Source organism: Sus scrofa, chromosome 15 (genome assembly GCF_054392235.1).
Source record: "Sus scrofa isolate SSC_HxYL_T2T_F1_AM1 chromosome 15, Sscrofa_HxYL_maternal_Yorkshire_Landrace_v2.0, whole genome shotgun sequence".
NCBI lineage: Eukaryota > Metazoa > Chordata > Mammalia > Artiodactyla > Suidae > Sus > Sus scrofa.
In genome coordinates this window covers 144845838-144871589 of record NC_139397.1, presented here as the reverse complement: position 1 = coordinate 144871589, position 25752 = coordinate 144845838, and the positions used below count along the sequence as shown (strand labels likewise).

Below are 25752 nucleotides of genomic sequence, written 5' to 3'. Positions count from 1 at the left end.
ACAGATTCCTGCTATTTACTGCTTGCTTCAGCATACTAATATTAGGCACTTCATCTCTGCAGCGGGCAGCTGAGGCCCCTGCCTGGCTGTTTTGATCCCCGAGGGCCCGAGCTGAGGCTGGTGGGCTTTGTCAGCGGCATCTAGCTTTCAGTACAAATCCAGCAGCTTCGCCTCACCGCACAGGCCAGGCTATTAAAAGACCAGGAACATTAAAAATAGCTCTCACCACAGTTCCCACCTTGGAAGCTTTCAAGACAGCTCTCCAAAGAAACAATTAGATTCTACCTCACAAAGGGACTGCAGAAGAGCCTTTTTATTTTAGTAGAGACATCAGAAAGTAAACATCATACACAAAAACTATTGTTGCAGAGAAGGAGAATGTTTAGAAAAACAACTGATCCATTGCCTTGTTTTTTAATTGTCGGACTCATTTTGCCACTCTGTTTAACGCCTGGCATAATTTGCCCTTGAGCTCAAAGGTTTCCTTTTATTTGAGCAGCACATCCAGTACCTAGTGACTGGGGTGAGGAGGGGCACAGTTATTTTGTAACATTGCTGACAATCAAAAGATATCATTAGGATGTAGTTTTCAACAAACCATTCCCATAGTCACAGGGAAACAGCTATTTCTCTCTTTATATACTGGTACATTTTAATTGTATTTTGTAATTAAATATAACTAAATGTTGAATAGTATAAAATTAAATACTTCCAGTCTAAGTTAGACCCAGTGTAATCTGGTAATGCACCCATTGCATGGATGAGTCAGTTCAGTGCATTTCCTTAAAGCTGCCTGGTCACTTTCATCATCCGACCAGCTTCCCTCAGCACCTGTGCTTTGTTTCATCATTTCTCACGGTCACACTGCCTTCGCGGCACTACCACTATGCCTCAGTTTAGATCTTTCTCCATCATCCCATATGTCCTTGAAAGGCATCCTTATTGTATAGATATGTAAATACATTAAAATACATACAAACATATATCCCAAGACACGACTTTACTTACATCCTTTTTGTTATACAAGAATGGTCTCCAAAGAGACAGTGAAACCTCTGGGATTCCTTATAAGAGCTGAGTATTTCCAATAGCATCTATCTTTGAAGCAATTACTCTACTTATGAATTGAATTATAAATTCCTGAGGACCTTAAAGTTTTTAGAGTCAAATAAAGACTGTTTATTTTAACACAGTTGATTTAAAAATGGTCCTGAACTTGCTAGCAGTTCTAAAATATTCCTAAGGATTCTGATTTTTTTTATCATTTGTTTATATATATATTTTTCTGCTGTACAGCATGGTGACCCAGTTACACAGACATGTATACACTCTTTTTTCTCACATTAAGTGTTCCATCATAAGTGACTAGACAGAGTCCCCAGTGCTACGCAGTAGGATCCCATTGCTCATCCATCCCGAAGGCAACATTCAGCATCTCTTTACCCCAGGCTCCCAGTCCCTCCCACTCCCTCCCCTTCCCCCTTGGCAACCACAAGTCTATTCTCCAAGTCCATGATTTTCTTTGGAATCAACCCAAATGTCCAATGATAGATGATTGGATTAGGAAGATGTGGTATATATACACAATGGAATACTACTCAGCCATTAAAAAGGGCAAAATAATAACATTTGCAGCAACATGGATGGAAATAGAGATGCTCATCCTGAGTGAAGGAAGTCAAAAAGAGAAAGACAAATACCATATGATATCACTTATATCTGAAATCTAATATATGGCATAAAGGAACCCTTCCACAGGATTCTGATTTTTTAAAGTGTTCTGATGGTGCTATTTCCCTGATTTGTGAAGGATCAGTGTCTAAGGGCAGATTAGAGGCTGTGGGATAAAAGTAAGGGTTTTTAGTCCAAAGGACCGAGGTCTTATTGGCCTACACTGGGGTTTTTCAGATCTGGCGTTAGCAACATTGGGGCTGAATCATTCTTTGTTGTAGAGGACTGTCTTGTGTATTGTAGGATGTTTAGTAGCATCTCTGGCGTCTGTCCAACTAGAGGCCAGAAGCATCCCCAGGGGCGTGACTGTAAATGTCTCTGGAGTTGTCAGATGTCCCCTGGGGGAGAGTCCCCTGGTGGACAGTCACTGCCTTAAGGAATTAAATCGGGAGTTCCTGTCGTGGCTCAGTAGTTAATGAACCCAGCTACTATCCCTGAGGATGCAGGTTCGATTCCTGGCCTTGCTCAGCGGGTTAAGGATCTGGTGTTGCCATGAGCTGTGGTGTAGGTTGCAGATGTACCTCGGATCCTGTGCTGCTGTGGCTGTGGTGTAGACTGGCAGCTGAAGCTGCAATTCGACCCCTAGACTGGGAACCTCCATATGTCCCAGTGGCCCAAAAGAAAAAGACAAAAAAAAAAAAAAAAAAAAAAAAAAGAAAGAAAAAAAAAGAAAAAGGAATTAAACTAGGATAAGGGCTTTGGCAGGAGAAAGGAGTTCTATTTGCAGATCTGTTGATGCCCTATTGCAGGGACCTGTGGAAGGTGCTGAATGCTAGTTGGAGAAGCAAGACTGAAGTTCCGAAGAGGGTCAGCGAAGTTCCCATCCCAGTCTAGCTGCAGGGGAGAGGGGCCCTTTCGGGGGGCAGCTGCTCCATTGCAGTTTCCCAGACTGGAAGTGCAGACCGTGGCAGAGCATAAAGTGATGTGAGATAACACATTTTTGAGATACATTTTTTTTGATAGTCATGCATTTATTTTAATGTGCATTAGGAAAAAGAATAACTAGCACATTTCACTCATGCTGTTCTAGGCATTATTGCTTAGGGAGAAGCCAAATCTAAATTGAAAGATATAGTCGAAGTAAAGGCAAAAGCTTTAAGCGGGTTGGTTCATTGGTGCCAGGAAATGTTCAAGTGCTAAGGATTCAGTGATTAACAAGACAAAGTCCTGATTCTCAAGGAGTTTATGTTCTCAAAAGGGAACCAGGATTTCTTGCTTGTGGTGAAGCGGGTTAAGGATCTGACTGCAGGGGTTCAGGTCTGTGCAGAGGTACGGGTTTGATCCCTGGCCCAGGGCAGTGTGTTGGCGATCTGGCACTGCTGCAGCTGTGGCTCAGATTCCATCCCTGGCCCAGGAACTTCCATATGCTTTATTATCCCTAGATAACTTGGGCATATGTCCAGACAAAACTTTCATTCAAAAAGATACATGCACCCGGCATATGTCCAGACAAAACTTTCATTCAAAAAGATACATGCACCCCATGTTCATTTTTTTTTGTCTCTTTCTTATTTATTTATTTATTTTTAAATTGTTACTTCCCCAATACAATTTTTTTTCCTACTGTACAGCATGGTGACCCAGTTACACACACATGTACACATTCTATCTTCTCACATTATCATGCTCCATCATAAGTGACCAGACATAGTTCCCAGTGTTACACAGTAGGATCTCATTGCTAATCCATTCCAAACCCTTATGTTCATCGCAGCGCTATTCGCAGTAGTGAAGACATGGAAATAATCTAACTGTCCATCAGGTGCAGCCAAGAAGAAGAAGAGGAAGAAGAAGAAGGAAGGGGAAAAAAAGTCAGATAGCGATAAATATGTTGTAATCGACCATGCAGGAACCCTGGCGGGACCACTGGAGGCTCCAGGGACAAAGCCTTTTTCCCATGGGGTCACCTTCCAGGTGGGGGCAGTAACCTGTATCAGTGTGTGTTGTCGAGCAGAGATAAGTGGCTATGATGAAGACGTGGGGAGGGCAAGGGGCACAAGGTCTGAGCAGGTGATTTCTGAGTGGAACCTGACTAATGGGAGGCACCAGCCACGGAAGGGCACAGGGTCAATGGGAACAGCCGGTGCAAAGTGACAATGGGACAGTAGGGCTGAGGTTTTGATGTCCTAGAGTGGCTATTAGCCGTAGGGAAGACTATCTGGAATTATCTTTGTGTTTTTTTTTCCTTACACAAATTAAACTTATAAATCATAGTGATTCTCAAGACCCGTTAAACATCTCAGAGTGTGCTGCTGTATCCCTGTCTCTTAACGTCCATCAAAAATAATCAATCACTCCACTAAACGTTTTAATTGGAATCCTAAGTCTGGCAGATGCTCTCATGCACCACATTTCCCCCACTGTGCCCCCTTCTTTGCACACCAACATGCTCAGATCAGCCTAAGCCAGATGCCAACTGGCAGTTACAGGGCTCAGATGTCTGAGATGGAGTTATTTCTAGGTTAAAAGACTCATCCTACTAAGGGAAGAGCTTTATTAACTTGGGCATGTAGCCAGACAAAACTGTAATTCAAAAAGATACATGCACCCCTATGTTAGTTGTAACACATTCACAGTAGTCAAGACGTGGAAACAATCTAAGTGTCCATGGACAGATGACTGGATTAAGAAGATGTGGTACATATACACGATGGAATACTGCTCAGCCATAAAAAAGAATGCAATAATGCCATTTGCAGCAACATGGATGCAACTAGAGATTCTCATACTAAGTGATGATGTAAGTCAAAAAGAGAAAGACAAATACCATATGATATCACTTACATGTGGAATCTAAAGTATAGCACAAATGAACCCATCTACAGAACAGAAACAGGCTCAAAGACACAGAGAACAGACTAGAGGTTGCCAAGGGGAAGGAGGAAGGAGTTTGGGGTTGGTAGATGTAAGCACTTTAGAATGGATAAGCAATGAAGTCCTGCTTTACAACATAGGAACTATATCCAATCTCTTGGGATAGAACATGATGGGACATAGTGGGCGTGAAAGAATGTGTATATATGTGTATGACTGGGTCACTCTGCTGTGCAGCAGAAGTTGGCATGACACTGTAAATCAACTATATTTTAATAAAACAAAGAACAAAGGAAAAACCCCACAAAGATACATGCACCCAAATAGGGATGGGAAGTTGGGAGGTACAAACTATTGCATGTAAGATAGGTTTAAGGATGTCTTGTACGACACTGGAAATATAGCCAATATTTTGTAATAACTGTAAATGGAAAGTAATCTTTTAAAATTGGCTAAAATGTTTTTAAAATTTAAATAAATAAATAAAAGCAGGATATGACACCCCTCTCCCCCCAAAAAAAGGAACGGAAGAAAAAGAAAGCTAGTTAGAGGAAAAAAAAAAAAATTTGGTGCTCAGAGGACCAGGGTTGTTTCTGGGAGAGAGATTTTCGGCTTAGAAGACCTGGGCATACAGGGCAATTCTCTTCGTGCCAAAGATGAGTACACACAGGGGCCATCCTCTTCCTTACTGTCTCCAACTACAGTAAACGCTGGTCTGGACTCTCCACGTGACGCTGTCACTGCTTTGGTAGGATAAAGAAGTGTCATTCATGGTTAGTATAGGCACTTTGGTCCCCAGAAAGAGACTAGATTTTAGCAAGATGGAAGGAAGAACCCAGGTTAAGCTTTAATGGTCTTTTCTCATTTAAATTCCTACCAATCACTCATTTAGTCGTGACACTGTGGTTATGACATCAAGTTAAAAAAACGATGATGCAGGAAGGGAGTTTATAAGCCTTAAGTATCCGGCTCAGGGTATTATGTATAGCTCAGTGTCAATGATTTGTCTGACCACTGCTGTCAAGTCTGTGCTCTCTGGGGTCTATGAGATGACTCACTGATGTTTAAGAGCCCTCATGTCAGCTCCAGGATGCTCCTGGTCCCTTGCCCTCTGCCTCTTCTCTCCCAGAGCTGGCATCAGTTGGCCAGTGAGAGCCATGCAGGCAGGGGTGGTACTCCTGGAACTTCCAACTCGCCACTCACTTGAGGCCAGTACTAATACCTGGCCCTGCGTGGGCAAGTTTCAGGTCCTGAACTTCAGCTCAGTAGATCCACAGGCTGGTTATTGTCTACAACTGACCAACTGGTCGCCTGCAGCTAAGGATGCTGGGTAATCCCTTGATCCTATAATCCCAGCCCTGCCTCTCTCTCGCCCCTCCCACCCTCCTCCACTGTAGGTTTTCAGCTCTAGTTACACTGAACTCATGGACATGCCAATATAGGTATACTTTGCAGTCTAGCTAATTACACAGGGTCTTTTTCTTTATAGTTTCATGTTCCCCATATTTTAAAAAGCTTCAAGATAATACTTTTAAAGCTCAGAAGGAAAAAGCAATGATACAGTGGCTCATCCTTGACCTGCATTCCTCACTGGGGAGGAGTATTGGCGTTTGAGTGAGAAAACTGTGTTACGCTGGACCATCTCAGGCAATGCTGGGCTTCAGCATCTCCATCACTGAATGCCAGTGTGACCCCCAGATCATTATGACAATCCCAAACACCCCCATTAAACATGGATTATCCTCTTAGATTGAAATCTTACTCAACTTGTGTACAATGCCAGAGCATTGAACAGCACCGAAGATTCACCTTGCATCTAGGTTTAATTCAGTATTAGATCTATTCCATAAGACCAATTAAAGGCATGGGAAGATTTGGGTATTTTCAGACAATACGCAAAAGAAATTGTGTATTGGTTCTTAAAAGAAATTGTTGTATTAATAAATAGGGTTTAGAGCGTTTAATTAAACTTATAAATGGGACCAAGCCGTAGTCAAGGAGACCATTAGAAGTAATCTTTTCAAAATCGCCTTTAGTGAAGGATGCGTAATGAAGATTTTATCAGTGAAATGAAATTTTCTTTAAGATACCTTTCATAGGGATGCTATGAAAATAGGAGGCTGGATGAAATTAAATGGACAAAATGTTAATAATTCTGAATTTAGAAATTTTATTTGAAAATATATTAACATAAAGTTATCATATTAAGATAGTCCGTTCTGAATTTTGAAATAGCTTTTTGTTCTGGTGTTTGGATTTCTAGTTTACACGATGATTGTGTGCTTTTCATGCTCACAAATTGCTAGCGTCCCCTAGAATGTTTTAAAGCACAGAAGGAAGAGTAGGATCGCAAACAAGTGCCTGCACACGGGCAGTCTATCATGTAGACTAGTTTGGTGGGTAATTGAACCTCAGGCAAATCATCTTTCTCCTAACATCATTGACTTATTTTTGCAAATCTAAAATACAAGTGCTAATTACAGGCTTTCAAAACTAATAATTCAGAAAGACAAGTTTTTATGTACTTTACAAGTACATCCTAGAAAGATATAAAATGTTACAGTATGATTGTAGTTTTGCAGGAAATAACTGTGCATAAACATTTCTATTAGGCATTATCTCCAGAGTATTAATAATTCTGTCATTCAAATAACATAACCAAGGGCAACTTTCTTTCTCTTTCTATTTTAAGTCTTGTATTTTCCAAATTTTCTTTCTTAATCCTTCTCCACTTAACACTGAAAAACATAATTGCATGTTATTTTTTAAACTTGCCATCCTGGAGGGCTTTTTTTTCAAAGTTAAAATATTTGGAATTTATTTAAGACTTCTTGGCTGCCAGGGTATTCCAGTGGATTCAGGTTCTTATCTTCTCATCACATGTATGTGGTTCTTATCCAACAAAATCACCATTAGAGACTTGCTTCACAGAGAAAATGTACTGGATGGGTTTGTACTTCAAATTAAAGTTACAATGAATATATTAATGTGCTTAATATTATATGTGTCTCTACCTCTTTATCTTTAAAATGAAGGAATAGGGCATATATTGATATTATTATATTATATTATACATTAAAAAATTTAATACCTACCTAGAAATTTTCCCTTTTTTTTTTAAATGGCTGCACCTGTCCATATGGAGGTTCCCAGGCTAGGGGTCAAATCAGAGCTTCAGCTGAGGCCTACACCACAGCCACAGCAACACCAGATCTGAGCTGCATCTGCCACCAGTGCCAAAGCTTGTGGCAATGCTGGATCCTTAATCCCCTGAGTGAGGCCAGAGAGGGAACCCACATCCTCATATATCCCTAACCCTCTGAGCTGTATTGGGAAGTCCCTCCTTGTGGGTTTTTTAATACCTACTGGGATGACCTTGGGCCATTATCTCAGGGGTTACTCAGGAAATTGTAGAGCCTCTCTTCCCTATGTCAGGAAGAAGCTATAAGAGGGTCAGTGGTGTTCAGTTTCAGCTTCCAAAGCTTCTGACTAGTATTTCAAAATAAAAATGCAGAGCTAATGCTAGAAAAAAGAAGTATCTCTTTGCAATAAAGATTTTTGCAGGAGTTCCCGTCGTGGCGCAGTGGTTAGTGAATCCGACTAGGAACCATGAGGTTGCGGGTTCAATCCCTGCCCTTGCTCAGTGGGTTGGTGATCTGGCGTTGCCGTGAGCTGTGGTGTGGGTTGCAGACGCGGCTCGGATCCCACGTTGCTGTGGCTCTGGCATAGGCTGGCAGCTACAGCTCCGATTAGACCCCTAGCCTGGGAACCTCCATATGCAAAAAAAGATTTTTTGCAAAGCAAGTGACTTTTGAACTTTTATTCTAAACTGCTCTGATTGTCTTTGATTGCAAAATCAAATTAGACTGGGGAGGCCTGGGAGACCAGCTTAAGGCTGCTGCCTTGGTTGGATGGGTAACCGTTGACTTCATCGATTCATGAGACGGCTCATCATCGTTTTGGAATAAAATATTTTATGAATCTCTCTTTTGTTTTGTTCAGGTTATACTGGAGAGCTTTGCCAGTCCAAGATTGACTATTGTGTCCTAGACCCTTGCAGAAATGGAGCAACATGCATTTCTCATCTCAGTGGATTCACCTGCCAGTGTCCAGAAGGTAAATGTTATTATCCCAGGAATAACTTTCATTTTCTACTTTAGATCATACACTAACTTAATGACCTTCGTACTTCAACTTTCTGAAAAGCTCTACTCAAGAGTACCTCCTGTTTTGTTCCATTTATCAAAGAAGGTCTAAGATGGTCTTTTTTAAAAAGCTCTGTGTTAGAATAGCTAGGGAATTATGTCTGAATATTAGACATAATCTCAAAATTCCTGCGATTTTCATTTATACATTAAAAGTGAATAACTATAGTAAAGTGGCCATTGTTTCGAATGGCCAATTTCACTGAAGATTCCTATTTTTTAAATTATGCATGTGGTTTTTGATACCAGTTTACATAAAAATTTTGAACATAAAGTTCATCTGCTTTTGTTTTAAATCAACTTCATAACATCTTAGAGACATCTAGTCACCTGGAAAGCCACATCTTTAGAGCTACTTTTATTTACTGTTTTCAGTTTCATCTGAAAGTTAGTTTTACTTAAAGAAACAGGCAGATAATCCCAGCTACGGAGCTGGTGTTCAAGGAATGATTTTTGTGCTTCCGGGAAGTTTTGTTCCCATTTCTGCTTGTAAGGATGTTATGGAAAGGATTACTTTAAACTGTTAAGATTGTACGAATAATATCATATTAGAGGTGTTTATTCCCCTGCTAAAAGCAGCAAATAAGCCCCTGATCCACAGAAGTGACATTGACAAGCATAGAGGAGGCTGACAGCCTCTGCAGAGATTAAATGTAGGGTCTGTAAGTGTAGGCAAATATCTCTGTACTCAAAATTACCTAACCTGCCCCTGGCTGAGAGGCTGGAGGGGGCAGTGGTAAAAGGCCAGTGACCTCCCAGGTATGCCCGGGGCTGGGTGTTGCCAGGAGCAGCAACCCTGCAATCGAAGGGGCTTCACACTCTTTCGTATCTTGAAGTCTAAATGTCAGCTAAGGAAGTGACTTTTGTGCCCTGGCTTCCGCTCTTCTGGGCAGGGGCAGGAACAGGTGGCTGTGACTGCAGGCTGCCTGGTTATCCTCCAGCTGTGTGTGCTGGTGATGGATGTGTGGTTACCATGACGATGGAGTTACATGTACTGGTCCATCTCTAATCTTCACTTGAGTGTCTTAAACAAATGGGGAAACCGGAAACATTGGCAGGTGGATGACTGAGCCAGCAACACCCATCAGCTCCTCATCCAGAGCACTGGGCAATTTTTTGCAGCTTTGCCATACGCTGGGTTACTCGATTGCCACCTAACTCTGGTTGTAGGCTGTGCTTAGAGTCAAGGGCAGACTTCAGGGTCACCAGCTGATTGACTGCTGGCAAATCACTAATTCCCCTTCCCTACCTGATCCTCCTTTTCCATTTCTAGTGAATGTGGGTGACGAGGATGCTGCTTCCCACACAGGGCCATTCTGGGATCGAATGGGATTTGCGGGAAAGTGCTTGGAAAACTCTGAAGTGCTTTATTACCATAGCTTTGATTGCAACCAGAAAGTTAAAATGTTACACTGGAGGTTCTGAGAGGTAGGACTCCCACAGAGTCACTCTGGGCATAAAGGATAAGGCCCTGGGAACAGAACCCAGGAATTTTATGTTCATGCAGGCTCCGTTTTTCTAGTTAATAAGGATGTGCCAAGCACATCCTACGTACCAGTCACAGGGCTGGGCCCTCGGCTGCAGGGTCGGCAGAGCTGAGATGGCCCCTCCTGGATGCAGACATAGATAAGTCCATAGTTACCAGCAGGAATGGGTGCCTTGAAGATGCACAACCACAAGGATCTGCATAGCCTTGTACCCAGGAGAGTAGCCCACATGCAGAGACGCTGAGTAAGGAGCAAGAGGAGGATGCTGGAGATGAGGGTGTCAGCAAGGAGCGCAGGGAAAGGGGAAGAAAGTAGGTGATGAGGGCTGAGCCCTCAGGGCTTCCCAGGGCTTTGTGGGTGGGGGTGGGCCAGGCCATCTTCATCCCAGAGAGGGGACATCTAAGGCTTGAGTTGGAGCCCGTTCTGCCTCTTGCTTGCCAACTCCATCCCACGGGCAAGTGAGGTCACACTTCTCTATATCTCCGTTTTTTAATCTGTAAAAAGGGGGCAATGATAACGCCCACTTCCTAGGGTCCGCAAGGATTAAATGAGAAGATGCTTAGATAAAGTGCTTTACACACGGCCCGGCTAAGTGCTCAGTAAGCATTAGCCACCTTTTCGTGGTTGTTTTCCTAATAATGATGACTATTAAACCACTGAAAAATTTAAACAGGAACATGTAATTTACCTTCTGGAGCAGTGTGGGATGTAGACTGGAGAAAGACAAGAGTGGGAATGAGGAAAAGTTTGGGGGACAGGTGAGGTCTGGGAAATGGATGTTGACTGCTGGAAAGAGAAGGTAGAATGTGGAAGGGAGAGGGGGCTGATGGATTTGGAAGAATCCCCAAACTGGGAGGGAGAACAGAGGGGCCTGGGGATGAATGGGATCAGAGGGTGAGGGAGAGTGAGGTGGCAAGTTTGTGACTCCTGGTACTTCACAATTGGTTGTGCCATTCGTGGAGAAAAAGAAACGGGGAGGAGAAGTGTTCCATTTTGGACATGTTGAGTGTGACATTCTAGTGGAGGTGGCAGCCGGGCAGGTGCTGTGAGTCTGGAAGTGAGCGGGGACGTCTGAGCCAAGTCTATGCACAGAGACCTTGGTCCGTGGATTGTAATTAAACCTGGGTTCCTACGCTGTTGTCTAGGGACCTTCTCCCCAGCCAGTCGCCTCTCAGTTCCTCCAAGCTGTCTTGGTAAAGCCTAGAGATGTGACAATCTAGAACTGAAATGATGGAGGTGAATTTCCCAGCGAGTCTTGCGTCCAGAAGGGAACCTTCATGGAACGGTGACCGGGGAAAGGGGCTGCAGTTACAATTCAGGAAGAATGCGTGGCGATGTTTTGAAAGCTCTTCACAGGGGCATTTTTAAAGCAGCCCCTCCCACCGACCTGTTCTTACTTAGGTTGCTGTAGAAACTAACATTTATAGAGCACCTTGCTTTTAAGAAAAAAAGCCTGCGTCTCCAAGGAGCCTTCTGAATCAGCTGTGAAAATAAGTGTGAAAGTGTTTCAAGTTCACACGATGTTGTGGCGTTCTGAGCCAGCACTTGACCCTTGACCCTTGACCCTTGTATGCCTCCCTTTCTTTCTACCCCCAACCCTCCCCAACCCACTGAGTAACGTTTTTGAATGTTTGCTTTGTATGTATGTATTTACATAGTTTTTTTTTTTTTTGCGCAAAGCCATTTAAAAGTAAATTAAGTAAATTACAGGCGTCATGACGTTTTATCCCCAAATAAATCAATTTGTGTTTTCTGAGAATTAAGGACATTCTTGATATGTACAATACCATTTTCATACCTAGGGAAATTAGTAGTTATTTTCTAATATTATGTGCTATCAGCCTCATTTTCATTTGTTCCTTTGCATGTTTGTGTTGATTCTGTCTGCCCCTGCCTCCTTGATATTCTTGGAGGGTGAGAAATTCATTTTATTCATCTGTCTCTCACCAACTTCCAATACTTTCTCACAGAGCTTTTAGTTCCATTGTTTGTGTTCATAGGAGGTTAATAAATACTTGTTAAATAAATTTATTATAAAAGTGAACACTTTGGTAGCACTCACTATGTTTAATATGTCATTTGATCCCCACAGCAATCTTATGAAGAAAATGCTATGAACATTTCCATTGAACAGATTGGGAAATTGGGGTATGAGAGGGTAAATTACGTGCCTGAGATCCCAGAGCTAGAAATGTAAACCCAGGCAACTTGAAACTAGCATTCTCAACCCTTGGCCTATAGCATCTCTAATGTATTCTTTAAAATAAATTTTATTTTGTTTATTTTAAACAATCTCTGTAACCATGGTGATGAGTAAAATAAGTGCAAAGTTTGCCGGGTTCTAAAACAGACCTCATGACACTTCATGACAGTCCATGTCTGAAAAAAGCTATAAAAAAGTTTTTTTCATGTATATATATATTTTTGTAAGCACAGTGAAATCCTTTTACGACAATCCCCCCAGTCCAGAAAACTATTCAAACTGGATTTTCCCTCTGGATAGTGCTTTCAACACTGCTCGTTCACATCCTGGCTCTTTGCTGTCCTTTTCATCTTCTTCTGATTTCCTTGAAGGATCCTTTTCTACCTGATCCAAGCTGACACCTTGGAGGTTGAATCCCTTCCTGGGTACTGGTCTTTTTGACTCGTGCCTTCTTTTAGCCTCTCTCCAAAAGTTCAAGGTCATGCAGGTGCGAGAGACAGACTGTGTAATAATTTTCACATGAGTTCTCCTTCCTGAAGATGTCCGATCTTCTCCTACACTTCGATTTTTATCCTTCATCAAAAAGCCTTGTCTTTTCTTTGACTCCACTTAATTTTCACTGGGTCCATATTTAAAAAGTGCAGTTTCAGATCCTGGTTAGAGTGGGGGTGATAAGAAACACAGATGAAATTGCCATGGGTGTTTTCTTATGTTGAACTTATTGAATGATAACAACCGAGAGAAGTCATTAGGAGCTGGTTCTAATGCCTCTGTATACTCTCTTTTCATTGATATTTTCTTTATATTTGGTTTAGAGCTTTGAGGTCCTTAATATGTAAACTCAATGCATTTTAAATCTGAGGAGGTCTAATCATAGATACTTCCTATCACTGCCTATTGGTATTTAAATATGTATATTTAACTATATGAGTATATTTAAATGCATATGAGTATTACTGTCTAGTCATTATCTTTGCTTCATTATCTCATGTTTAATCTTTTTTCTTTGGGAATTTGAAGTAGAATAAAGAATAGAAAGAAATCAGTAATGATGAAAACATTCAGCAGTAAAGCACATTTGTTGGTTCTGCTTGTGTGACCATTTATATCTGATGGCATGACTCAGAATCTCATCCCCTTCCTGGCATCTACCTATGAGAAGGTGTGTAGTAATTAGAAATGAAGTGAGAATATGGGGCTTCATGACTGTTTTAAGGAAATATTATTTTAGCCAATGTATTTTAAAAACATAAATGTAAAGACAACGTTTTCTGATGTGACATCCTTGGGTAGAATTACAGATAAATAGAATTTATAGTAATGGCTCTTTCACTGTAATTATGATCGCAAGTTTTGCAACCAGGCAGAGGAACTCACATTTTTCAGTCCTCTAATTCTCAGAATGCAACATTGGATCCACTGTGAGACATATAGCTCTTGAAACTTGAAAACTACATTGCAAAGTGTGGAGAGCTTCTGTGGCCTGAAGATCATACCTGAGTCTAGGCCTGATGTTGAGTGGGAGGGTGGAGTGGTTATGAATGTGGGTTTTGGGGGTCATACTGCTTGGGTTTGAGGTCAGGACCCACTTCTTTGATAGCTCTTTGCTTCTCTAAAGCTCACTTTCCTCATTTAGAAAAGGGGAATGACACTAGTATACCCTTCAGCAGATGATTTGAAGAACAGAAAGAGCCCTGAAAGCCCTTACCACTGTGCTTGGCAAATAGTAAATGCTGCACAAGTATTAGTTATGGTGATGATGGTGGTGATGATGGTGGTAATGGTGATGGTGGTAATGGTGATGGTGGTGGTGGTGGTGGTGGTAATGGTGATGATGGTAATGGTGATGGTGGTGGTGGTGGTGGTGATGGTGGTGGTGGTGGTGATGGTGGTGGTGGTGGTGGTGGTGGTGGTGGTGATGGTGATGGTGGTGATGGTGATGGTGGTGGTGGTGGTGGTGGTGGTGATGGTGGTGGTGGTGATGGTGGTAATGGTGATGATGGTGGTGGTGGTGGTGATGGTGGTGGTGGTGATGGTGATGGTGGTGATGGTGATGGTGGTAATGGTGATGGTGATGATGGTAATGGTGATGGTGGTGATGGTGGTGGTGGTGGTGGTGGTGATGGTGGTGGTGGTGGTGGTGGTGGTGGTGGTGGTGGTGATGGTGGTGGTGGTGATGGTGGTGGTGGTGGTGGTGGTGGTGGTGATGGTGGTAATGGTGATGGTGGTGATGGTGATGGTGGTGGTGGTGGTGGTGGTGGTGATGGTGGTGGTGGTGGTGGTGGTGGTGGTGGTGGTGGTGATGGTGGTGGTGGTGGTGGTGATGGTGATGATGGTAATGGTGATGGTGGTGATGGTGGTGGTGGTGGTGGTGGTGGTGATGGTGGTGGTGGTGGTGGTGGTGGTGGTGATGGTGGTGGTGGTGATGGTGGTGATGGTGGTGGTGGTGGTGGTGATGGTGATGATGGTAATGGTGATGGTGGTGATGGTGGTGGTGGTGGTGGTGGTGGTGATGGTGGTGGTGGTGGTGGTGGTGGTGGTGGTGGTGGTGATGGTGGTGGTGGTGATGGTGGTGGTGGTGGTGGTGGTGGTGGTGGTGGTGGTGGTGGTGATGGTGGTAATGGTGATGATGGTGATGGTGATGGTGGTGGTGGTGGTGGTGGTGGTGGTAATGGTGATGATGGTAATGGTGATGGTGGTGGTGGTGGTGATGGTGGTGATGATGGTGATGATGAATTTAGCTATATTATCTTGGGTGAGATAACATGTCAATTTTATCTCTTCCAGCCTTGTTACCTTCTTGTAAAATAGTTCACTATTACCTTTAAGTGTCCCTGATCCTAAGTCTTTGATTCAAATATATCAGATTAAGAGCCCCCTGTTGAGGCAATAACTCCATCTTGTTGTTTCAAGTAATGTTTATAGAGAAAAGTTTCAGAATCTCTAAGCAACTCTAAGGAAAGCCTGAGTCTAAAACTAAATGTCGGCCCAAAGGCCCTGGAGGTTGAATCCCATTGCAGCATGCTCCAAGGGTTTATCCAAGCTATTTTTGTTTTTCTACATTTTATAGCCTTGAGTAATCTAGCCGTATAAATCCTTTTGTCCAACTCAAATGTCAGTGGTGATGCCTTTCATCTTAAAGGGATTTATAGGCAATAGCCACACATGTCATAAAAATTATCTCTGAGATAATGTGTATTGTTCAGAAAGTGGGCATGTTACCCAATAAGGACTTAGGATTTATGTAGTTATGGGATTTGATCATTTTCCCCAATATCCTGAAATGTATGATTTGGTAAAGGTACTCTCTTAGGATCATATGAAACTGCGTGTATTTATTTAGGAAACGTGCAACATGTCCTCATAAAATACTATTCTTGTTAAGATCTGGCATTATCCCTAAATCACCACTTCATTTAGAAATCGTAGCAGCTGAGATCTTTGGAGTCCCAAGTGGTATATAGTTTCCCCTTTTGGAAACAAAGCAGGGTATTAAGACTTATTAAGTGTGAGTAAAATGTTATTTCTTTGGTGCATGCTGATTAATTTTTGATTTATAGGTAGGCTCATGTTTCTTTTTTGTCCTTTTCACTTTCTTTTTTCCCACACAGCACAGTTTCCCTAATACTGTTTAAAAAACACTGTGAGGCATTTTGTTGGCCCACCTCTCCCTTTAGCAGTGGGGACCAGCTGCAGTTCCTATAGTGAGTGAGGGATCCTACTCCTCATCTTTATCTCTGCTTTCCCTTTGGACTGTTCTGATGCTCAGTTTAGTGCTGGCAATTGGCACACGGAAGCTGTAGTGTGATGAGTGAGTGAAGAAATAAATAATGATATCTTGGTGCTTTTCTTTTTAAAAAGAGGTTGGATACACCTAAACAGGTCACCACAAATTCTTATTTCTTAAGGTGTGTGTCTAGATAGGCACAGGAAAAATAATTAGCATTAATTTAGGCAAACGCCTTGACTATCAACTGGTTCTCTCTTGGGGCTCATTGTAATCACAAGAGCACCAGCAGTAACAATAACAGCAGTGATAATATTGGCCCCTTATTGATTGGGTGCCTCCTATGCGTTAAGCACTGTTTGACACTTGAAGTTGTGATTCAACAAAACTTAGTAGTTAACAGTTGGGGCCCAAGCAGACTTGCTGCTTGAGTTTGATCTCTTGCCACTTGGTGACCTCAGGCAGGTAAACTGAAATCCCCTGTGCTTTATTTCTTGCATCTGTAGAGTGAGGGTGGTGTTAATATCTACCCAATGAGGTTGTTAGAGGAATTAAATGAGTAGGCAGTGTGTAGACAGTGCCTAGCATAGAATAAGTGATGAATGTGAGTGTCATTATATAATACCCACACCAGCTGTACAAAGCAGATTCCGAGGCTGTTGGTTCTGGTGGACCCAGGATACAAGCCCAGCTTTGTCTGTGGTCTCTCTGCTGCGCCCGGCTCTGTCCCTGGTCATGTTCGGCCATGCTGTTTGGGTGCATGTCTGCTCTTTCTCATGGGACTCGAGACTTGCTCAGGGCAGTGATGCTCGATTTTTGTAGCCCTAGACCACCTAGCCCTTAAGTACCTCTGAGCCATGTTGAATGGGTGACTGAGTGAGTATCTGGAAGCAGTAGCAGCAGTATCATTTCATAAGGGTGAAAACTGTAGCCAGGATGGATTAACCAGTGTTCACTAATGTAACCAGCTGGCTTTTATCAGTTAGATGCATTGCCAGCTCAGTAAGGGCAGAGTGAGGGGGGCTTGGATCTCATCCTTTTACTTTTTGGGGCCCCATTCATCTATGATTTAGGGGTCACCCAGAGATATGGGCAGGATTCAGAATTTTGGGTCCCCTTCTCTGACTCTCTTCTTTCCTAGGACCTTCCTCATGCTTGTCCTGGGCTCCTTCCCAGGGTTCCCTTGGACAGAAAGAGCAAGGTTAATGCCAGTGTCTTGGTCTCCCTGTGCCATGGTCATGGCTGAGGATGCTGCAGGGGCTCCCCAGACATGAAACTCAGCCCGTGCTGGCTGCTGCTTCCACATTCTGACTCCTCTTTAAAACCTGCCTGCTTATATTCACTTTCAGAGCCATGAAGTAGTTGTAGGGTATTTTGGTGTGGAGTTTAGAGTTATCTGTGGGACAGTCTGTTTGTTCAGAGCTTACTTTTCCACTTCAGAAGCAGAATGCCCATGTAATTGTTCTTAATAGCAACAAAAATCCTTTCCAGTAGAAATTCAAATATCCTAGAAATAAATAGAGTTTTAATTTTTTCCTGCAGCAGATTTTATCTTCTTATACATATCCCTCCCTAGGCCACAACAATTGGAGGCAGCTAGGGTGAAATTTTTGTCTAACTTGGACCAAAATACCTTGTGGAACAGTCCTGGGTCTGATTCTAAACTATTCCGATCTAGGCTCTGACTCCTACAAGCATCTTCAAGTAGGACTCTCAGAAAGACCCAGGCCTCAGGGAAAACTGGGAAAGTAAAAGAAGGCTCATTCATTACTTCATCACATTCTGTTTTTGGTTCAATAAACTTTTCTTCTACTCATTTTTTCCAATCTAGTTCTCATCTTATGTGACCTAATATATTAAGAAAAGGTGGAGTTTCCACAGTGGTGCAGGGGGTTAAGAATCCTATTGCATCAGCTTGGGTCACTGCAGAGTTATGAGTTCAATCCCCAGCCCAGCACTGGATCCAGTGTTGCTGCAGCTGTGGTGTAGGTTGCAGCCGAAGCTTGGATTCAAGCTCTGGGCTGGGAACTTCCATATGCCCAGGGTGTGGCCATAAATAAATAAATAAATAAATAAATAAATGAAATGAAAGAAAAGGCAACTGGAAGTAGATATTTAGACTTCTCCTTACTTAATAGAGCCCCTTCCTGGAGGTTTTTTTCCCACTGCTTTTCTTTTGAATTGCCCCAAGTATATCTGATTATAATTTCGATGAAGAATTTGTCATTTTTAGAGTCCCTTCCTCACTTTCAACCCCTGATAAGTCTGCACTTGGCAGTACTTCCGGTTACCTGAGCCAGGCCTTCCCATGCGATGATCTGCTCACCACTGACCACTGTCACCACGTTCGACTCTGACCCTCTTTTCTGTTACAGTCCAGGACTTTATATAATACTTTATGTAATTTTTATCATTTTTCCTGATTATCCAAGAAATCTATGCTCTGATAAGCTCAAAGGAAAAAAAAAAACAAACCCTAATTCCATCCTCAAGAGAGGTCACTTTAAATTTTAGGTGAACATCTTAGAAGTCTTTCTTTTCTTTCTTTCTTTTTTTTTGCTTTCTTTCTTTCTTTTTTTTTTTTTTTTGCTTTTTAGGGCCACACTTGCGGCATACGGAAGTTCCCAGGCTAGGGGTCCAATCAGAGCTATAGCTGCCGGCCTACACCACAGCCACATCAATGCGGGATCCGAACTGCATCTGCGACCTACACCACAGCTCACGGCAATGCCAGATCCTTAACCCACGGTGCCAGGAATCAAACCTGCAATCTCATGGTTCCTAGTCAGACACGTTCCCGCTGCACCACGATGGGAACTCCTAAAGGCTTCTTTTTAGTCCACATTTTAGAAAACTGAAACTGGATCTTGCTGTGCATCCTCTTTTGTGATGAGTTTCTTTACATGAACATTGTGGTCCAAACATTCTTCTGGGCCATTAATTATTTTTCTAAAGGGTTGTTATTAATGGCTGCATGTTATTCCATCATATGCATGAGGCACAAGGTGCTCCTTAGAGGACTTCATCATTTGCGTGCCATTTATTGATTTCCTGTCTGTGGCTGCTAACCCTAAGGGATCCAGGAGTGAACAGGACAGATGGGGCTCTGGCTCATGGGGCTTGTGGAATAATGGGTGTGAGGATGTGGCGGGGTTGGGTTTCGGTGAATGGGTGGTGGGGAAGGGTGGCTCCTCACCCGGATTAGGGGCTACGAGGAAAGTCAGGACGTGTTCCAAGGGAGCTGATGTTTCCACTGAGACCCCAGGAGAAGAAGCAGCAAGAAGACTCAGTGAGGGCTGTGGGCGGAGGAGAGAGCCTCCTGGGAAGAGAGAAGCAATAGCATGTGCAAGGCAGTGGAGAGGGAGGCAGGAGAGAAGGAGCATGGCACATTTAGGGAACAAAAGAAGAAGTTCTGCAGAGCTATGATGCCAAATGTGATGGAGAGAAGATGAAGGCAAGAGACATGGTAGGAGCCAGCTCAGGCAGCCCTTTAAACACCATGATAAAATGATTGGACATAACTCAAGAGTAACACCATGGACAGTTTTAGCAGGGGAAGGGCAGAATTGCAGCATGTGGGAGGGATTCCCATGGCTGAAATGGGATGAGCATCGGAGAAACCTCTTAGGAATCTGTTGCTGTAAGTTAAGTGAGCCATCGTGGTGGATGAAGGAGGGTGGTACCTTGGAGACAGAGATATGTGCACAGACTGACTGTACAAGGAGGGGGAGGGGGCTGGCAGAGCACACCAGCTTTCAGGGTTTAGGCATCTCTTGTATGGAGGTCCTCTTGGGTGGTGAGCAGCTTTGAGAGCAGAAGATGGGACATGAATCCAAGGAGCTCATGGAATAGTTAGAAAGAAACGTGGAATAAACAAAAGTGAATCTGGGCATGGGAGGGAGAACTGGGCTGGAAAGGTCACTTTGGGAAGTTTCTACTCAGAGGTCCTAATTTTAGCCACAGGCACCTGTGAGATCCAGGAAAGAACACAGCGGGAAGAGAAGAGGCACCAGGACAGCATGAGGAATGCCAGCTTTTAAGAACCACTGAGGAAATGGAGTCTGCAAGAGAGGCAGCCATTCCCTTTTTATTTTTATTTTTTTTACTATTTTTTTTATCATCCCACAGAGAACATTTCATACATATTTTTTTATGCATTTGTTTATCCGTTTCCTTGGGACAAACTCCTGGAACTGGATCTACTTGTTTGAAGCCCTGACAGGGTTGTAATTAACACTTACAAACCAGGAGAACTTGTGGTCCAGTTGCAGAGGTGAGACCCAGCTAAAGAAATCCCAATCAAATAGAAAAAAACAAAAAACAGTCCTTATCTTGTGTTTGAAGTCTTTCAGAATTCTAGCAGGGTCTAAATTATATCTGACTCATAGACACACTCGTGAAGGCTCTTCTTGGTCGTTTGCCATTTCCTCAGACCACAGCTGCTTTTCCATGTCTGCCTTTTATTCCCCTTGCTCTTATTGTCCATTTGTGATTTTCAAGTATTACTGTATTTTTTATCAGGAGGATTGCCTAGGCTAGGTGGTAGCCTTTTGTTTTCCATATAAGGTAATTTTAGGGGCATCTCTGTATCTATTAAAAATCTTAATTTTTAAATAACAAACAACTCATCTCAAAGAGTCTAGGGAGAAGAAAAAAGAGAGAGTATATTGGCTCATGTAACAAATATTCAGGATGAACTCAGGCATGGCTTGATCCAGGGGCTCAAATAATATCATCAAGCCTGAATCTTTTTTTCTCTCCAACAGTCTTATCTCTCCTTTCCTGTGTTGGGTCCATTCTTGGAATGGCTGGGGCAGAGTTTGTCTTCTCCCAATAAATCAAAAGCCATGAGGCTGGCCTGGATAGTTTTGAATGGAGACCTTAGCCCATCCCTGAACCACTCATTGTGGCCCTAGTACAGAATGCTTTGGCTGGCAAGGCCTTAGGCACAAGTCCCCCTTGGAACTGGCGTTTGGAGTCAGTTCTGTCTAAAGTATAAGGGCTGAGGAAAGAGGCATGTGAGTTGATGAAAGGAGCAAAATTGGTGCACAGTTGTCAAAATAAAGAACAATGGCGTGGGGGGGCATTAAAAATAGTAAATAAATACTGTAACAGTAGAGTGTGCTTTTATACTGTGGGCAAAGATGAAGTCTGTCTTGGTTGTGAGAAAAAGGCAATAATAAAAGTAAGTAGTAGTTTATGCGTTTTCCTTCTCTGTACCAAAGAGAAAGAAATACTGTGGTTACCTGCAGAAAAAAAAAAAAAAACAAACGCTGTGTAAAGGAAGGTGCATTCTCCTAAAAAAGAATCCTGACGGCAGGCCACAGCTCAGTCCAATTAAGTTAGTATCTCCAGGTGGGGGCACCGGGCACGGAATTTCGTAGAGCTCTCCGTGGTTCCTGTGTAGCCAGGGTGGAGAGTCACTTGCTTGATGAGCAAAGTTACAGCTTTCCCTCGGGGATTAATTACACAGAGCAGCCTAAGGAATTTTCTGTAAGGCCTTCTTTGCCAACAGAAGCCTTGACCTCCACAAGAAAGAGGATAATGGCTCTATGCCTGGGGTGGTCTTGATATTGTCCAGCCCAGCAATAGGGCCTAGCACCCCGCTGATGTTCTTTGTGTGGAAGAAGAAGCCACGTGGCACCAGGTCTTTCTTCTTTTTTTTTTTTAGGGCTGTACCTGCGGCATATGGAGGTTCTCAGGCTACAGGTCGAATTGGAGCTACAGCTGCTGGCCTACACCACAGCCACAGAAACCCAGGATCCGAGCCAAGTTTGCAACCTACACCACAGTACATGGCAATGCTAGATCCTTAACCCACTGAGCGAGGCCAGGGATTGAACCTGCATCCTCGTGGTTCCTAGTTGGATTCGTTTCTGCTGCCCCACAACAAGAGCTCTGATACCAGGTATTTCCACACATCAGCCTATTTAAAATTCATGAAAATGAATGTCATTTTTTAAAAAAGCAAATGAAAAAACTGAGGGTAGGAGTTCCCATCCCTCGCTCAGTGCGTTAAGGATCTGGTGTTGCCATGAGCTGTGGTGTAGGTTGCAGACATGGCTTGGATCCATCATCGAGGTGGCTGTTGTGTAGGCGGGCAGCTGCACTTCGGTGTAGGCCGCTAGCAGTAGCTCTGATTCGACCCCTACCCTGGGCACTTCCATGTGCCATGGGTACGGCCCTAAAAAGACAAAAAAAAACAAAAACAAAAAACAAAAAAAAAAAACCCAAAAACCAATGTTGTTCAGGGCCAACACCTCCCTGGCTACCCCTCAGCCTCTTTTCTTCCTATTTGCTGGCAGCATGTTCTTAAAACATAGCTTCTTGAGACTTGACCTCCAGGGGGCACCACTCACCTCAGGACAAAGCTCTCTGGGCATTTGCACCTGCTAGGAACCCTTCCTCCAGGCTTGAAAGGCTGCACTATTTGAGACGGCCCCCGTTATTCTCCACCCCTTTCCTGCTTCAGCAGCAGTAGCTGATGAAATCTGTTTACTTGTCTTTCTATTTGTTTTCCTCCCTGAAATATCAGGTCCTGAGCAGTGCCTGGTACATGATTGGTTTGCATGAATACAAAGTAGATAAGTGAATGCCCAGAGGAACTCACAGGACTTTCCGACGAAACCTCTAAATTTCCACTGTTAGCAGCCAATATTTTTGCTCATATAACTCATCTACTTTAAATATGTTTCGTCTCTTCTGCCTTCTCTTGATGTAGACTTAAACTGGGGAAAAAGTTGATTTAACATTCTTCTATTTCTTAGCTATTTTTCATTTTCCTGTCTTAAATACAAATTTGTCTTTCTGTTCTCCTAAAGAGAAAGTCCTTAAGGTGGTTTTCACTGTCTCAAATGGAAGTTCTAAAAAATTAAAAGTCACATTTTATGTGTAATTGTCTTGGGCCTTTTACATCTGATGGTTTTGTAATTGCTTTTCCTAGATATTCCCCCTTCTCTTTATCTTACAGAACTGTCAGCTTTCTTAGAACTAGAACAAATGTGGTACCAATTAAGTTTGCCGTAAAGATCGGCCCAAACCTTTTCTATGATTCTAGTGACATTCCTCTTCCTTCTCTGCCTGGCTAAAGCCCAGCACAAAATCCAACTCTTCCTTTAGGTTGCCCTGGCCTGCCCCACCCATGTAGTAATCCTTCTTTCTTTGGCATCAGTGCTTCTCTACAGCCTGTGTCGCACACACTGAGTCCATGTTGACAGCATGGGCTGGTCCCCCAAAACCTCACATCACGCTGGAATCATTCCATGAAATGTTTGCAGAAAGGAAGAAATGGCCTCAAGTTGTTCTCTTATCATCCTAGCTGCGGCCTTCTGGTCTCTTCAGTTAGAGAATAAGTGTTTTGAGACTCAAAGCTCTTCTTAGTTCTTGCTTCCCTTCGCTGCTCATCTGTACTTTTTCTTGACTTCATCTTTAGTCTGCTTAGTCATTGATACCTTGGTCATTAAAACAGCTAGTGACTGATCATCTTTTTCATATTTCCTCATTGCAGCTCCCCAAACCTAAACACATCCTGTTTTGCTAACTACACTACTGTGTAATAATCTGTTAGCATATGTCCTCTGTCACTCATCCATTCATTCCTCTATTTATAGCACAAATATTCGCAGAGTGGCCACCATGCTGGGTGTTGAGGCTTAAGGATGGGAGGAACCAGCATGGTGCCTTCTCCAGGAAGTCTGTGGTCATGTTGGGCTGGGAGACAAACGGTAGACAGGTAATGCACAACCATGTCATTGTAAATTCAAGATAGTGCTCTGAAGGTAATGATACAGGTCTGTGCTACAGAATAAAGAAGAGGTCCCTCAAATGGGATGACTGAGAGAGGCCTGTCTCACATTGAGGTCAAGAACCAAAATCTAAGATAATATTTACATGCTATTAGGTAAATATGATAGATTTACATTTTAAGAAAATTTTGCTCATTGCTGTTTGGAGTATTGGTCGTCGGCGTAAGATAGAATGGGGAATCTTAGAGGAAACTATTGCAAAAAATATTTGTGACTTTGGCTAGCATGGTGGTAGTGGAGATGAAACAAAACATTCAGGTTCACCAAGTGTTTTGGAGATGGAATTAATATCCACGGAGTGAATCAGTATGGGGGTGAAGGGAGAGGAAGCAATCAGGTATGACTCCCAGGTTTCTGACTTGAACCATTTGTGAAGACAGTGACATCATGGGTTACGCTTTAAATGGCTACACACATCATTTCTTCTATGTCAGTTGTCTTTACGCTGTCAGCAAAAATGCCAGCATCCCTTTATTCCCTATTTTTCTTATCAGTATTGCAGAAGCTTCTGACATCTCGATGGCTTTTGAGATGGCATGACTTGATTGTCTTGCAATTTGCGGTCTTCCAGAAATGTTTTCATTTGATCTTAAACATCTGATTTCCACAATGTGTATATCTCAAGGGTGTTGATTTTTCATTTACATAATAAATGTTCAGCAGGCATATGCATATAAATACGAAATCTGAAATAACAGCCAACTAGCCAAATCAGAGGTTTTTGCATTAGCCCCTCATTCTTTAGCTTTTTTTTTTTTGTGGTTATGTTTTATTTTTCCATTTAAATGCTTAAATCTTTCATCCTTTCCAAAACTTTCTTCATATTGCAATGAGTTGTTTTAAGTCCCTTGGCTGCTGATGTTGCTTCCACGTGTTTGAAATAGAAGTTTTCTCTGGAGCTTTGTGTTTTCTTTCCAGCATTTCCTAACATCCATCATGTGAGGTTCATATAAACTATTTCAAACCAGAAATATCACCATCTTTGATGTTAACATCATCAAAAAAAATTTTTTTTAAAATTTTCTACCTTTCAAGTAGGATTGTAAATCCAGATATATTTTGCCTATTAATTTCTAGTTAGGACTACATATTATTCCTCTATTATAGTAATTTATTACCCTCTAGTCATTTCAGAGACATTACTATTAGGTTTTTTTTTTTTTTCTTTTTAGGGTCGCATCTGTGCCACACGGAAGTTCCCAGGCTAGGGGTTGGATCGGAGCTGCAGCTACCACCTACACCACATCCACAGCAACACCAGATCTGAGCCCTATCTGCAACCTACACCACAGCTCACACCACATTTCATTACTGTAGCTATATCCTTCATCCACTGAGCAAGGCTGGTGAAGAACTGGCATCCTCATGGATACCAGTCTGGTTCATCACCTGCTGAGCCATGATGGGAACTCCTACTATTAGTATTTTTATTATTTGTAATTATAATTTTCCACAAAGCAGTATTTCATTTGTTCTCCTATGTAGAGTTCTTCATGTTTTGGAGTTTGAATGGGTCCAGGAATATAGTTGAACACAAGAGTGTTAAATTTTGTTTTCCTTTTGCCTTTGCCTCTGTAATTTGGTTTGCATATTCTGCAAGAGGGATTTTCAAAAATATTTACCTAGGAGGTATAGCTCAGTGATAGAGCATTTGACTGCAGAAACATTTACCTTAAGAGATTATTGAATAAATTGACCAAAGTTCTTAAAGTGTTATGCTCATAGGAAGAGAAACTTTATCAAAGCCTGTCTAAAATATTTGCTTTTAGACTTGTAACAC

The 25752-nt window shown here is 42.5% G+C and overlaps 1 protein-coding gene across 2 annotated transcripts in view; it reads left to right on the top strand.

Moving 5' to 3' along the window:
* Window positions 1-25752, top strand: part of DNER (delta/notch like EGF repeat containing) — a 337447-nt gene that overhangs the window by 218302 nt on the left and 93393 nt on the right. For both annotated transcript variants that reach the window (XM_021076495.2, XM_085000656.1), the window contains exon 7: window positions 8548-8661. In XM_021076495.2, coding sequence (XP_020932154.2) covers window positions 8548-8661 — 114 coding nt within the window. The remainder of the gene's footprint in view (window positions 1-8547; window positions 8662-25752) is intronic.